At 40.4% G+C, this 12,965-nt stretch overlaps 2 protein-coding genes across 2 annotated transcripts; both read left to right on the top strand.

Annotated features, from left to right (window-relative positions):
* Positions 1-762: 762 nt before the first annotated feature.
* LOC150090307 (uncharacterized) lies at positions 763-1,860 on the top strand. Its single transcript, XM_090390257.1, has 2 exons — positions 763-1,223; positions 1,347-1,860. Exons 1-2 carry the CDS (start codon positions 763-765, stop codon positions 1,858-1,860), a joined length of 975 nt encoding a protein of 324 aa, XP_090246383.1.
* A 1,366-nt stretch (positions 1,861-3,226) lies between these two features.
* LOC150090306 (uncharacterized protein F54H12.2-like) lies at positions 3,227-4,462 on the top strand. Its single transcript, XM_090390256.1, has one exon. It carries the CDS (start codon positions 3,227-3,229, stop codon positions 4,460-4,462), a length of 1,236 nt encoding a protein of 411 aa, XP_090246382.1.
* Positions 4,463-12,965: the final 8,503 nt, after the last annotated feature.

The following is a 12,965-nucleotide window of genomic DNA, read 5'->3' as shown; positions in this document are numbered from 1 at the left end:
CAATTGCATACTATACTCCAAGTACAGGTGTGAAAGTGATAGTTAGTTCTCATTTCTCTCCCTAGATGGCGCCACTTGCTTACCGAGATTTTTTTTTTTTTTTTTTATTATCATACTTGAGTCTTTTCTTGTGTGCATGTAAACTTTTTTGAAAATACATTTTATTACAGTATATCTTCTTAAGTTGTGTGTAAACCTTTTGATGACTTCCTCCATCACTTTTTATTTACTGAAGCGATAAACATATCAAATAATGTCATCGGAATATTTGTGTTAATTGTGTAATGTCGCAGTAAGAGCCACTTTTTATTTTTAAAAGTGACAAAAAATATTTTCTTTCGCAGTGTCTTCTCATAGATTTAAACCTTTATTGATCCTTTGATAAAAAGAAAACTCATTGTCTTGTCGTAGTGTTTATTAACTAATCCACCTGAGTCTTTTTTTCTTGTGTGTGAGTAAAACTTTTATAGGTTCGTTTCCTTAGAGATTCAATATGAAGATACTTTTTTTAATTAGAGCCTTTTTATTATTATTGTCTTAACTTATGTGTGTTAACCATTTTATTGACTCGTTTCCTTAAATCAAAAACTCAAACACCAAAGAAAACTTCTGCTTTTTAATGAACAATTTTTAAAAAGGTACATCTATGAACAAACAGTAACATTTTCAGATGTGTGGAAGCAGTCCATCCTCCAATCTTCAAGCTGCTGTTCCGAGATAATAATAATCACTATCAGGATGATGACAAATATAAGTAGTGCGATGTCTTCGACACTGTCCATTCCTACCTGTGGAGATAGAGAAATGTTAGCAGACTATTATAATCCTAAAGTAATAGGTAGTTTCAGTTCTATTGATGCTCTTCAAAAACATACTAAATTACCCAGACGTGTTGTTCGCGAATTCCTAGCTAGTCAACCTACTTACGTGAGACATCGACAGCAAAGAATTAATTTTCGGAGAAACCAAATTAAAGTTCCCGGACTTAATCACACTTTTCAATGTGACCTAGGTGACCTGTCGGCTCTCGCCGACTCAAACGATGGATATCGTTACCTTCTGGTTTGTGTGGACTGCTTCTCGCGATATTCTTGGGTCAGAAAACTGAAAAGCAAAAAAGCCAACGAGGTGGTGCAGGCATTCAAATCTATTTTCGAAGAAGAAACACCATTTTGCGTTAACACCGACCAAGGAAAAGAATTCACTAATGCTCCTCTTCGTCGGTTATTCCTTTCCCTTGGTATCAATTTCTATACAACAAGATCAGAAAAGAAGGCAGCTATTGCCGAACGGTTCATACGTACACTCAAAGAAAAAATTTATAAGTGGATTTCTTATTCCAAAAGTCAGAAATATATTCACGTACTCGACGATATTGTGGCTACGTATAATCGTACTACCCATCGTTCTATTGGTATGGCCCCTGTAAAAGTCACACTTGCTAACGAAGAAGAAGTGTATAATAGACTCTACTACAACCGTACCAAAACCCTGAAACCGAAATTTAAAATCGGAGATAGAGTTGTTTTGAGCAGCGGGTCTCACCCTTTTCGCAAAGGTTACTGGGGGAATTGGACGAGAGAAGTGTTTACTATTACACGTGTTTTGAAGCGTAACCCTGTTGTGTACAGTGTGACAGGCCGTGATGGTGATCAGATAGAAGGAACGTTTTACGAAACACAGTTACAGAAAGTTAACTTTGACGATAATGTACCCCCTGACGTATACCCCATCGAAAAGGTACTTAAACAAAAGACAGTCAGAGGACAACGTCAGTTATTAGTCAAATGGTTAGGCTACCCACAAAGCTTCAATAGCTGGGTCAGCTCACAAGATGTTTTTCCTTACACTTCCCAGTAACGCTAGTATGGATCTACATCCCAGAAATTCTCAGTCACAATTCACAGTGGAACTGCCTAATGCTGTTTCTCTCTCTGGCAAGTGGGAAGTAGCACTTGCCGAAGTACACTTCCCTCTTTCATGGGATAATATCTCCGATGGATGGAACATATTCACTCTGTACCCCAAAAAGAAAAAAGAAGTCAGAGCGATGACAGTATTAAAAGAAATGTATACCAATTCCTCAAAACTTATCGATGATATTAATTCTGTCGACAGTGACATTCAACTGAAAGTGAAAACTGACGGAACGAAAGAACAGTTCACGTTAAGGGTGAAGAACGAGAGTACTGTGAAAATCTCTAAAGCTTTTACACGGGTTATAGGTCTCGATAGGGCATTTAGCGAGGATCAAGGAGGGTTCTATATTTTCCGAAATTATCACGTCGGCGAGTGGCTTTCCAAGAAGGAAATCACATTGCCTAAAGAAGCATCCAATAGAACGATCACATATCGGGGTGTGAAAGCAGAAGCTGTTCAGGTCTGTAAACTGCCACGAGGGAGCTACAAAAGTATACCACAGGTGCTTAACGCCATGATGAAGCTGGCACCCCAACTCGACGCAAAAGTGAACTCCATAGGTATAGTGTCTATCGAAATCGATCCATCGGTTTACCTTCGCTTCCCAAAAACAGGGCTCGGTCAGATGCTAGGTTTCGAAAAACTAGGCAGAGACTTAGAAGGTAGAGTTTACGCTAAGTACCAGGCAGATATATATAGGGGTGTCAGTTCCTATTTCGTCTATTGTAACCTAATTGAGGATCAGGTTGTAGGCGATACGAAAGCGCCACTGTTACGTGTCGTATCGTTTTCCAATAACGGAGAGTTCTCGCATTTAGATTATTACCCACTCCAGTTAAACACGTTCCATACAGTAACCATCCAAGTGCGTACAGATAGCGGTGAATTCGTACCGTTCAGTGAGGGAAAGACTACAATTAAACTCCATTTCCGTGAACGATGAATGCGTACGTCCATTACTACACAATGCAAGCAGGGGGGAACCCCTACTTCGCTGGGCCCTCCATCCAGAGAGGTCACGGATTAGGAAGCATTTTCCGAACTGCATTCCGCTTTCTCACACCTATACTCAAACCTGCAGCAGCTTTCATCGGTCGACAAGTACTCTCGGCAGGACGAAATATCGTTGATGATGTTATATCAGGTGTTCCACCTAAACGTTCGTTTTTAAATCGTGTATCAGAAGTCGGGCAAGCCATTAAAGACAAGGTGCGTAATCAGAGAGGTGGTAAACGTAGACGTCGCGATATTTTCGATGGAAGTTATGATGTCTGAGCTGGATCTTTTCAGTAAACCTGCCACTAATATGTGTGTCGAACGGTCGTCGTATATTACTTTCCTTCCTCTGGCATCTGTAGATAGTGTAGGCCCGATCGAATTCTATATTCCGGGGACTTCGGAAGAGTATCTAGACCTCGGGAAAAGTTATTTGCGGTTGAAGGTGCGAATCACCAGAAGCGATGGAAAAGATCTGGAAGAAAATGATAAAGTAGGAGTCGTTAACAATTTCTTTCACTCTCTATTCAGTCAAGTCGATCTCTTTGTACAAGACAAACTGATTAACCCATCATCGAATACGTACCCTTATCGTGCATACCTGGAAACACTTCTTAACTATGGACGGGAAGCCAAGAATTCGCAACTGACAACTGAGATGTACGTCAAAGATCAGTACACCGATGTTAAACAGATGTTCGAGAAGGACGACAGTGGTATGTACCAACGATTGAAATTCTTCTCAAAATCGAAAACTGCAGAGATGTTAGGAAGACTTCGACTCGATCTGTGTCACCAATCTAAATACATAGTGAATAACGTCTCCCTCCGTTTACGACTGGTAAGAAGTTCCCCCGAATTTTGTTTGCTTTCCAACGATTCGTCGACTGCCAAGTTGAACATTATGGAAGCAACGTTATTCGTACGTAAAGTGAAATTGAATCCTCAGATTCAACTAGCACACATCAATGTTTTAGAGAAGAACCCGATCGTGTACCCTATTAATCGCGTGAACGTGACATACTTTTCTATTCCCAAAGGAATGGTAGATTCCACACGTGATAATATATTCCTAGGACAAATTCCATCGCGCGTGATTGTGGGTTTGGTGTCGAGTGAAGGTTTCAATGGATCGTACTCTCGTAATCCTTTTAACTTCTCTCACTTCAACCTGTGTTACTTACAAGTGACTGCCGATGGCATTCAGTACCCGTCAATACCTCTGACTCCCGACTTCAAGACAGGACAGTATACGAGATCGTATCTGTCACTCTTCTCTTCATTAAATAAATGGACGGAAGACACCGGAAACGATTTGTCATATTCCGAGTATCCACTCGGTAATGTATTGTACGGTTTTGATTTATCGCCAGACGAAAACGCGATTGGTGCACACATTAGTGCTCTGAAACGGGGGAGCGTACGTCTCGAACTGAAATTTTCATCACCATTGCCTGAAAACGTCACGTGCGTCTTGTACAGTGAATTCGAGAACGTGGTTTCGCTGACAAAAGACAGGTCGGTTCTTCTGGATTATGAACACTGAAGAAATAGCACGTTTGTTGGAAAGTGTTGTTAAAGATTACCCCATAAGTGTATGTGCTCGCGACGAACTGGCTACGAACATTCTTAGTAAACCGTTTCTTCTAGTCGTCAACACCGATCCATCCGACAGACCAGGAACCCATTGGATAGCTATTTACCTCGGAGAAGAAGAAGAAGCCGATTACTTCGACACGTTTGCCCGCCCCCCGCCCGAAGATTTTGTGGCGTTTCTGAAAAGGCAAAGTCGCAAGTGGACTCATAACAAGACTGTAATACAACATCGGGAATCTATAGCTTGTGGACTGCATTGTGTTTTCTTTTTAACCCATAGATGTCGCGGTATTACTATGAGACAGATTGTTAACGAATGTTATTGTAAAAATTTGTGGGGCAATGATATCATTGCTACTTTAGATGTAATCGATCACTTAAATAAACAAATTTAAAAAAAAAAAAAAATTGTGTACTCACATACTTATCCACTGTATTTTCTTTCCTCTCAAGCGACGGGGAGACGTCAGAATCGACGGCTTCTTCCTTGCACGTTTGGGCGCGCGCTTTTCCCCGGCCGCCGCGGGAGGGAGCACGAGGGCCTCCTCCGGAGGCCCGCTTTTCTTCTTCAGTCCCAGAAAAGCCTGCAATGTTTGAAGGTAGGCCTTCACCTTGGATTCGATCGACATGTCCTGTCTCTTCAGAATCTCGGACATCTCTTCGTCCAGAGAAATCATCCGTTGGTGTTCTGGTGGTGCCAGTAGTAAATATTTTTTGAACGAGTCGTTCATTTTCTTATTAGCGATGTTATCAGTGGAATTATCAGACTGCCCAGTAAGGGAAACAGTGCACCTCCCTGTTGGGTAATAAGTCTCCGTCGCCTTGTGAAGGGGACTGTTTTATCCGCTAGAACACGTAACAGCTTCTTTTTGCGCTGCAGTCTACGAAGTTCTTGTGGAGTGATTGGTATGTTACCTCTTAGTAAATTCTTACACAGTTCGCACAAAACAGTGACCTGAGAGTGCGATGTCTGTCTCAAAATTGTATTTGCTTGCTTGGGGCTGGCACCAGACAAAAACCTGATGAAGTCACTATGTTTTCGGAGTCTTTTAGCCATGAAGGTACATAAGTAATTGACGGGCCGTCCTCCGGTAATATGCACGAGCGCAGACGTAATTGTTCTGGTGTATCTTGTCGAAAGTCCAGTAATAAATATGAGAACGGTTTTTCTGTGGCCTCCTTATAAATATCGACTAGAACACTCGAACGCCCTGGAAATACTTGCGAGGCTAAGTGAGATATTTGTCGGGAATCTCTGGGATTTTTAAAAACGATTAAATAGTGTGAGTTAAGACTGATGGTCCGATATTGACTACCCTGACAGAACAAATTTTGGGAGAGAAGACAGATACTTGTATTCCTGTGATGGCTTCCTTTAATGAATATTTCAGCGATTTCGGAACTGTCTTTTGCAGCGTGTAGGAGATCGTCGATTATGATTAGATTTCTGACATGTCTATCGACTTCGGGCAGTTTCAAGCCTTTTACGAATTCAACCTGCGGAAACTGTAAGAACCGATCCTGCTCTTCAGAGTAGCAGTAAATTATTCTCTCCGGAGGGGGTGAAATTAACTGTTTGCTGTTTTTAATAAGGGACAGAATGAAGGTTGTTTTACCGCTTTGAGTACCACCGGCCGCGACACATGTGAAGGGGTGGATAAACGAACACATAGTGACAGTGTTATAACCGACGAATCATTTTTGATTGTGTTTTTCACGGAAGTATCCATATGGGAATGTACGGGTGTCCTCTCCAACTATGCGCTTCTTAAATGTGAAACCATACCGCCTAGTTAACGATGTATGGAGTAGCTTACACTGCCATTTGTCACGTTTCACGTTGAACGGTACAGGAAAGAGGCCCAGCACCACCTTTATTTGATATGTTTATAAGAACCAGATCGATTGTGAGAGAGTCTGTTATCAGAAAGTCACTTCGCGACTGATCTACACTGAAAAACGTATCCATAATTCTATCTATTGTCAGTTCTGATATCTTCATAAATGGAAGATTAATCGGTGTTTTTAGGGAGTCGGCGTTTACACATAAACGAACATGGCTAAATTCTCCTCCCTTGTTTACTTGTCCTATAATTAGTTTAAACATTTGTTTGAACAAAAGAAAAAATTGTTCCCCTGCAAGCAAATGTAAGTCTCGGTATTTGCACTTGTACGTTTTATACATAGTTTTATATTTAGAGGAATACTTCTCTGGCCCTTCACTGATTTCGTAGAATCGTTCGTATGTTTCGTCACCACCACCAATTTGAATCTGAAAAGAAATGAAAAAAAAAAAAAATACTTAACGTTTTTGGAATTCGGATTGTAATTCTGCATATGAGATTCTGAATAAGACTTACAGGTCCTTCGTTTGATCCTCCTGCCCTCCCCTCGACACGAGGAGACAATGAAAAGAATTCTGCATTCTGAAAATGAATATTAAGCATTGTTATAAAACTGCATTTTTATCCCGTTTAAAAATAAAGAGGGATAATATAGGAGGAAAGTCACTCACCTCAGTATACAGTACAGTATTCGTATACAATATTTCAGCTTCAATAACTTCTGCAAGACGGACAGCTTCACACTCCAGTGAACTATCATCACACATGTCCATTTTTTTTTTTTCGGTAACGATTCTGTGACTGTGGTCGCTTTTAAAGGCTCTCCAGTAGCTTTATGACATTCTCAGTCATTGATCCTACTATTTCGTCAAAACGAAACTTGTTCGGAAATACTACAGACATCCTGTAAGTGGGTTTTAAGGTCAAAAGGAAAATAGTTTGTCATTCTGTAAGAGCTCCTAATTAGATAATTTCCAATGACACACTTCTTCTTGAGTAATATTCTTAGTCCATATCTGGGTTGAAGGTTGTTTTATTGGGCAATTTCCGATGACACACTTCTTCTTGAGTAATATTATTAGTCACATATCTGGGTTGGGACTGCTTTATATATGACTGTTATACGTTACATTTGCCATTTTTCAGCAACTGCTAAGATGAGTACCGCTCCAAAGAAGAACTATGTGTTTTTTCGTCGCCTCAGTTCACGCACTATTCTACGAGTTCTCCTGCTTGATTTCGAAGTATCGATCGTTTTGGAATGCGCTTCGAGTTATCTAAAACTAACGGTAGATCAGTGGAGTAAGATAGCGTTAAAATGGCCTGAAGTATTACTATTAGTTCGGGGTCGTGCACATGAAACTATTACATTTACAGATGGCTTGGAGATTGAGACAGAAGCTGGTCGTGCTACGATTACCAATGGTGAGCTGTGTGATTTTAATCTCGACTTGGATGAATGTGAGTCTCTTTCACAAAAAATACTCTATGTTGACGATTTTGTATCTGTGCTTGGGAACGAAGCTAAACTATTCACGCTGATGCAAGAATCAGTGATGGAAGTACTACACACAGCTCGCGAATGTTTACGACTGCGTCGACAGTTCACCACCACCAGTGATATCACATTTCAAGAAGCCTACGAGTATATGGTTCGACATCTGATTCCGTATAACGTTGTAACAGACTTTACGGCTAGATGTACTTTGCAGCAGAAAGAACCAGAAATTAATCCTTATAATATTCTGCAGGCAGTAGTTGGAATGATATCAGAGTTAAGGAAGCGTTATATTGAACGTTATGCTCATTTATTCCCATTTCATTGAACTGTGTCTTTTGATTGCTTGTGTTCTCGAAATGTTACTGTTTTGTTCATAGATGTACCTTTTTAAAAATGGTCATTAAAAAGCAGAAATTTTCTTTGATGTTTGATTTTAGGAAAAGTGTCAATTAAATGGTTTGTCATCATCCTGATAGTGATTATTATTATCTCGGAGCCGCAGCGTGAAGATAGGAGTATGGACTGTTTCCACACATCTGAAAATGTTACTGTTTGTTCATAGATGTACCTTTTTAAAAATTGTTCATTAAAAAGCAGAAGTTTTCTTTGGTGTTTGAGTTTTTGATTTTAGGAAACGAGTCAATAAAACGGTTAACACACATAAGTTAAGACAATAATAAAGAGTTACAATAATAATAAAAAGGCTCAAATTAAAAAAAATGTATCTTCATATTGAATCTCTAAGGAAACGAACCTATAAAAGTTTTACTCACACACAAGAAAAAAAGACTCAGGTGGCTTAGTTAATAAACACTATGACAAGACAATGAGTTTTCTTTTTATCAAAGGATCAATAAAGGTTTAAATCTATGAGAAGACACTGCGAAAGAAAATATTTTTTGTCACTTTTAAAAATAAAGTGTCTCATACTGCGACATTACACAATTAACACAAATATTCCGATGACATTATTTGATATGTTTATCGCTTCAGTAAATAAAAAGTGATGGAGGAAGTCATCATGCTGGGACATTACACAATTAACACAAATATTCCTACAAGAATGCGTGTTATTCTTCTGGAATTATACAGTTGGGTGGAATTGAAAATGTATTTTCTTTTTATCAAAGGCTGAAATTTTCTTTGGTGTTTGAGTTTTGGATATTAGGAAATGTGTCAATAAAAAGGTTTACACACAACTTAAGAAGATATACTGTAATAAAATGTATTTTCAAAAAGGTTTACATACACACAAGAAAAGACTCAGGTATGATAAAAAATTAAAAGAGAGAAATATACGTGGTGCCATCTAGGGACAAAAATACGAACTACAAAAAACCCGGTAAGCAGGTGGCGCCATCTAGGGAGAGAAATGAGAACTAAATATCATTTTCACACCTGTACTTGGAGTATAGTATGCAATTGAGTTTAAATTCCTCCAGGTATTATGCAATTGAGTTTAAAACCATTTAGACTTTATGTAAATGTGTTTGAACCCCCAACATATCTACTAGCATCCACTGGAGTCGACCGAATTTTTTTTGCAGGTGGTCTATGTGTGGTAGAAAGGAGAGCTTCTGATCAAAAATAACGCCCAGATCGGTGTGTTGCTGAACAGCAGAAATCGGGGATCCTCTTATATTGGGTTGCACCATCGTTGGGTTCCGTTTGAGCGAGAAAGTCAACTGTTTCGACTTCTCAGGATTGATGTGAAGGCCGAAACCGGAGAGGAAGACCTCGAGGTTCCGGATTTTCTGTACGATTAAGACATTTGTGTAGTCAGCAGTGTCTCCGGGGTTGATAGCAGTGAACAGCTTTATATCATCAGCGAAGGTGATAATATCAGTTCGGCCCGTCACGAAAGGCAGAAGAACAGCTGAGAACAAAATACCAGAGAGGACTCCAGCTGTAATAGTTCTGGTGTAGCGCCGATTGACATCGCGAACAATAATAGTCCTGTTCTCAAGCATTGTCTGAATGAACCAGAGCACTTCTCCACCAATGAGGTAATACTCACGTAGTAGCCTTGCCAACGCGTGAACGGATACGGAATCAAATGCTGCCTGGACGTCGATATAAGTAACAGTGATTTCCGAACCGTGCTCAAATGCCTCGAGGATCTTGATAGTGGTAGTGACTGGATTTGTAGCGGTGGATCTTGACCGGGTGGCATAGTGGATCTGCGGTGGCTGATGTGGCATTATTTGGGTGGTTAACGTTTTCAGAAGAGATTTCTCAAATATCTTTAATAGGCTTGATGCAGAAGAAATAGGACGGAAGTGACTGGGCTGAGAAGCAGAGCGTATTTAATCTTCAAAATCTGAAGAGGAGGATGAACTGTGGCAATTCATTTCGCTTCAGTATTCCTCCATGTTGTTGAAATGCACCCTTAATTAAAGACTCAAAAAACGACATTCTATACTATTTACAAAGAGGGTTGTAGAATATTTATATTATGCTTACTTCGTAACCTTTTACATTCTACTTGACTTCTTTTTTTTATTTCGTTGTAATGGTTTAAGGTTCAGGCAACAAACTTTTTATTTAAAATTCTCAATATCAATATCGATTTGCTGTATGAAGAACATGTTCTGTTGAAATCATTCCGTAGAAATATTGAGACAAAGACCTCAAAAATACCACAGATGTCTGGATAACAATTTTAAATGCGTACGAAGTACGTAATACAGAAAACAATATTGATTTTGTTTTTGCTTTTCTTCACTCAAATGCAATGATCGAACGAGTATTTAGCTCAATGTTTAACGCATGGAAAAAGGATAGAAATAAATTAGCCTTAAAGAATGTTGGAGCAACTAGAGGATCTGGACTTCTGCCGTCTGGGAGGTGTGTGGGAAGGCTGCGGTTTGGAGTTGGTCGATGTACCAATCCGAAGCCATTCACGTGAAGCTGGACTTGTTCGTTGACTCGCTCTGAAGGTCATACGTGTGCTTTCCTCTGTTGCATGCGATAGGATGGATTTGCAGTGGGATGAACTGGGAGTGGAAATTGTAGTGTGGAAAAATTAGCTGGTTCGAATATTGAATTCGCTCCAACACTGAATCCCAGGCCTTGTGAAGATGAAGTGCGAGTGAGGCACAGGACAGGCATTGCAAGATATGTGAGAAGTTGGGTGTGAAGGTGGAAATGATGATTTTGCGTCATTGGCATAGAGGTAGAGAATTCGTTATTGCAAATAAAAGTTTCTACATGCGGTGCTACTGACCGTTGGTGGAGCCTGCTTCTGTAATTGTGGAAAACTCTCTTTCACTGAGTGGTGATTAACATCATTTGCCCTTTCCAGATTCTTCTTGAGCGTGCGTGAATGACGGGCTTTTGTGGGTGGTTTTTGCCCTTTCCTGTCTGTTTTTAGAAGCTGGCTAGAGCAAGGAGATGGCGCTCGACGATGTCCAGTGTTTGGACATTTTTCGGGTTCGTTCCTACCTGGAGCTTCTGACAGAGGACTGGGGCTTGAGGTTTTGCTACATTCGGGGCAGACTGATACTGTAATGGCCTTTGGGTAGTTTTTATATAATTTACAAAAAAAAAAAAATCTAAGTTCAGAAGGATAGTGAGTTTACTCGGATCTGCTAGCTTACTCAGTTCAATCTTATTGTAGATATCAAGAAGTATAAATTTCATCTCCTTGTTTTCTTTGTGTAGCACTGTGATATCGTCTTGTAGCTCTGCCAGTTGTGCTTTTGAGATTTCATTTCCATGATCTATTTTCGCTATTGCTTCTGATGAGGGTGTCCTGAAGTTTAATAATTCAAAGCTGATTAATTTTGGACATCAACCGCTCGGTACTCTCAACAGCTGCGTCCGTGGTTCCTGAACTTGTCACACCAGGTTCAGGTATCCTCTGTTTTACAAGTTCATCAGGTTTCGCACCTGTGATGTCGGTTCTCTGTTGCTCTGAGTCCTTTAACCGTGTAAACTCAGCAGAAAGTTGAGATTGCGGTCTGAATTTCGTTAACAGAATCACTTCGCTGAATAAAATCACGGCGGGATGCGCACTCCGGGTCAGTTTGTGAATTAAGTGAAGTGTCATCGACATTCCTAGAGTCATTTTCTGCTTGTTTGCAAAGCTCACATTTTCAATAATTTTTAATCTTCTTTGCGAGTCTTTTCAGATCAGCGTATGGGCTACATGGCCCACAGAGGCGAACGACTTTGCAAGAAGTGCACACGATGACATAGTCAACTTGATAACAACACCCTGTGCAAGTAGTAGGTTCGCTCATGGCTGCAGAACAGTAGGTATTTGCGATTTAAAGGATTATCAGCGTCTTTGAAGACAGCGAAAAACTCAACGGCGAATACAGAATACGTGTAAAGTCGCTGAGGGCACCGTGAGTGAGTGAGGAGTGGGTAAATGAGCCCTGAGGCGTAAATTCTAGAAATGTTACAGACAAGCTTAGTGTCGGCAGCTCGTGCAGGCAGGGAGTTCCAGATGTCGTCATACAGTACGGAAAAGCAACGGACAAATTGCCTTTATCATTGGGAACAAAGTAATATTCAAAAAAATTCAAAATTAACCTGAATCGAATTAAGAGCTGCTTGTAGTTGTGGGTATAAGCGCACTTTACTGTCACAGAAAGTTGGGGCTCTCGTTCAGCCTGGGTTTAGCACTGATTGGGGCACCCTCCCCAGTCAAGTGCAGGGTATTTACGTGGCAACCGCGAGATAGCTGTGTCTCGCTATATCCCTGCTGCCAGCCACATGGTGACCCCTGCGGTCTGGCAAACAAAGGATACAGATATTAACGCAAATATCCTGTTAATTTCCCAACAGAAATTTCAAATTTTTTTAGCGGGGGAGTCCACTAGTTGACATCTTTGAGTGATATTACGCTAAATGGAGATGAGCTTCCCTTGATTCTCGACCCGAAGCTCACGTTTTACCCGCATCTAGACTATCTTCATCGCAAAGTCAGGAACTACACTACAATGGTAGCGAAGATCAGCAAGTCTGACTGGTGCTTCAATCGCCGCTCACTGCAAATGCTATACAAAGCTGTATTTATTCCCACTATAACTTACTGTGCAGGTATCTGGTGTCATCGTGCACTCTTTGTTCGTAATCAAAGGAAGCCTCACCTCCATTTA

Source organism: Mastigoproctus giganteus, chromosome 2 (assembly GCF_048544385.1).
Source record: "Mastigoproctus giganteus isolate SK-2022 chromosome 2, ASM4854438v1, whole genome shotgun sequence".
Classification (NCBI taxonomy): Eukaryota; Metazoa; Arthropoda; class Arachnida; order Uropygi; family Thelyphonidae; genus Mastigoproctus; species Mastigoproctus giganteus.
This window is presented reverse-complemented; position numbering and strand designations above follow the sequence as displayed.